The sequence below is a fragment of the Condylura cristata genome, unplaced genomic scaffold (assembly GCF_000260355.1).
Source record: "Condylura cristata isolate star-nosed mole 26May11 unplaced genomic scaffold, ConCri1.0 scaffold00005, whole genome shotgun sequence".
Taxonomy (NCBI): Eukaryota; Metazoa; Chordata; class Mammalia; order Eulipotyphla; family Talpidae; genus Condylura; species Condylura cristata.
Window position 1 is genome coordinate 68,317,938 of NW_004567106.1, and position 994 is coordinate 68,318,931.

A 994-nucleotide genomic window follows, 5' to 3' on the forward strand; every position below is an offset into this window, starting at 1 on the left:
GCCGCCGTCACGCAGACCCCCAAGTATGTGGTCACAGTGAGAAGAAAGAGCGTGACCCTGAGATGTTGCTATGAGAATAGACACCAGACTGTGTACTGGTATAAGCAGGCACCGGGTCAGGGCCCTGAGTTCCTGGTCGAATATTATGGCCAGAATGAGAAAGACAAAGGAGCCATCCATGACCAATTCAAAGTTGCAAGCTTCACTAACTACAGCTCAGAGATGACCCTGAGCTCTGATGGAGCAGCATGACGCCACGTGGTATCTCAGGGCCAGGTTTGCCGCACAGGGAAGACCAAGCCCGTCACCAACTGTGACTACGTCCATCACCTGCATATTCGGCTCACTATGCACCTGCAGGGACGTGTCCTCCACTGCCTGCTCCAGTGACTCTGGCCTCAGCGTGACCCTCAGCCCTGTTGCTGACTCTCCCTGACCCAGGCCATGAGCTGGGGTCCTGGGGACCCCGCACCCCAAAGGGACCTCAGAGAAATACTAACGTCACGGCCTCAGGCTCAGCTGTGTGATCTGTGGGGCCAACGTTCATCCTGACACAGAACTTGGGGGTCAGGGGTGTAGAGCTGAGCTGACCGGGTCTCTAAGGGGGGATCCCTGCCCCAGAGCGTCGGGAACCCCAGTCCTCATCACTCAGCCTGTGACGGTTCTGCACTGAGAGGCCCGTGATCCCCACGCTCCAAATGAAAGCAGAACATTTTCGAATCTCCCAGTTTCTGCCATTCCTGAACCCCACAGCCACCTTTCCTCACCCACCTGTCCTCAGGAGGTCCCTGACACCCACTGTCTCCCCAAGTATGGGAGTGACCTAGGGCTGTGTGACCTGTGTGGCTGTGCCGCATGGGGGACCTGTGTCCCCCACACGCGGTCAGGGTACCTGGGCTGATGGTCTCCAGCTCTGGGCCGGGTCCCAGTCAGTGACTGACAGAAACTGCAGAATGAGTGTAAATGTTGACGATCCAGCCGTCGGGTTTGGGGA

General features: G+C 57.6%; 1 protein-coding gene across 1 annotated transcript in view; it reads left to right on the forward strand.

Moving 5' to 3' along the window:
- The window catches only part of LOC101632932, an 18,588-nt gene extending 18,336 nt beyond the window's left edge, over positions 1-252 (forward strand). Inside the window, exon 4 of the mRNA XM_012720788.1 lies at positions 16-252. Coding sequence (XP_012576242.1) covers positions 16-252 — 237 coding nt within the window. The remainder of the gene's footprint in view (positions 1-15) is intronic.
- The last annotated feature ends 742 nt before the right edge of the window (positions 253-994 follow it).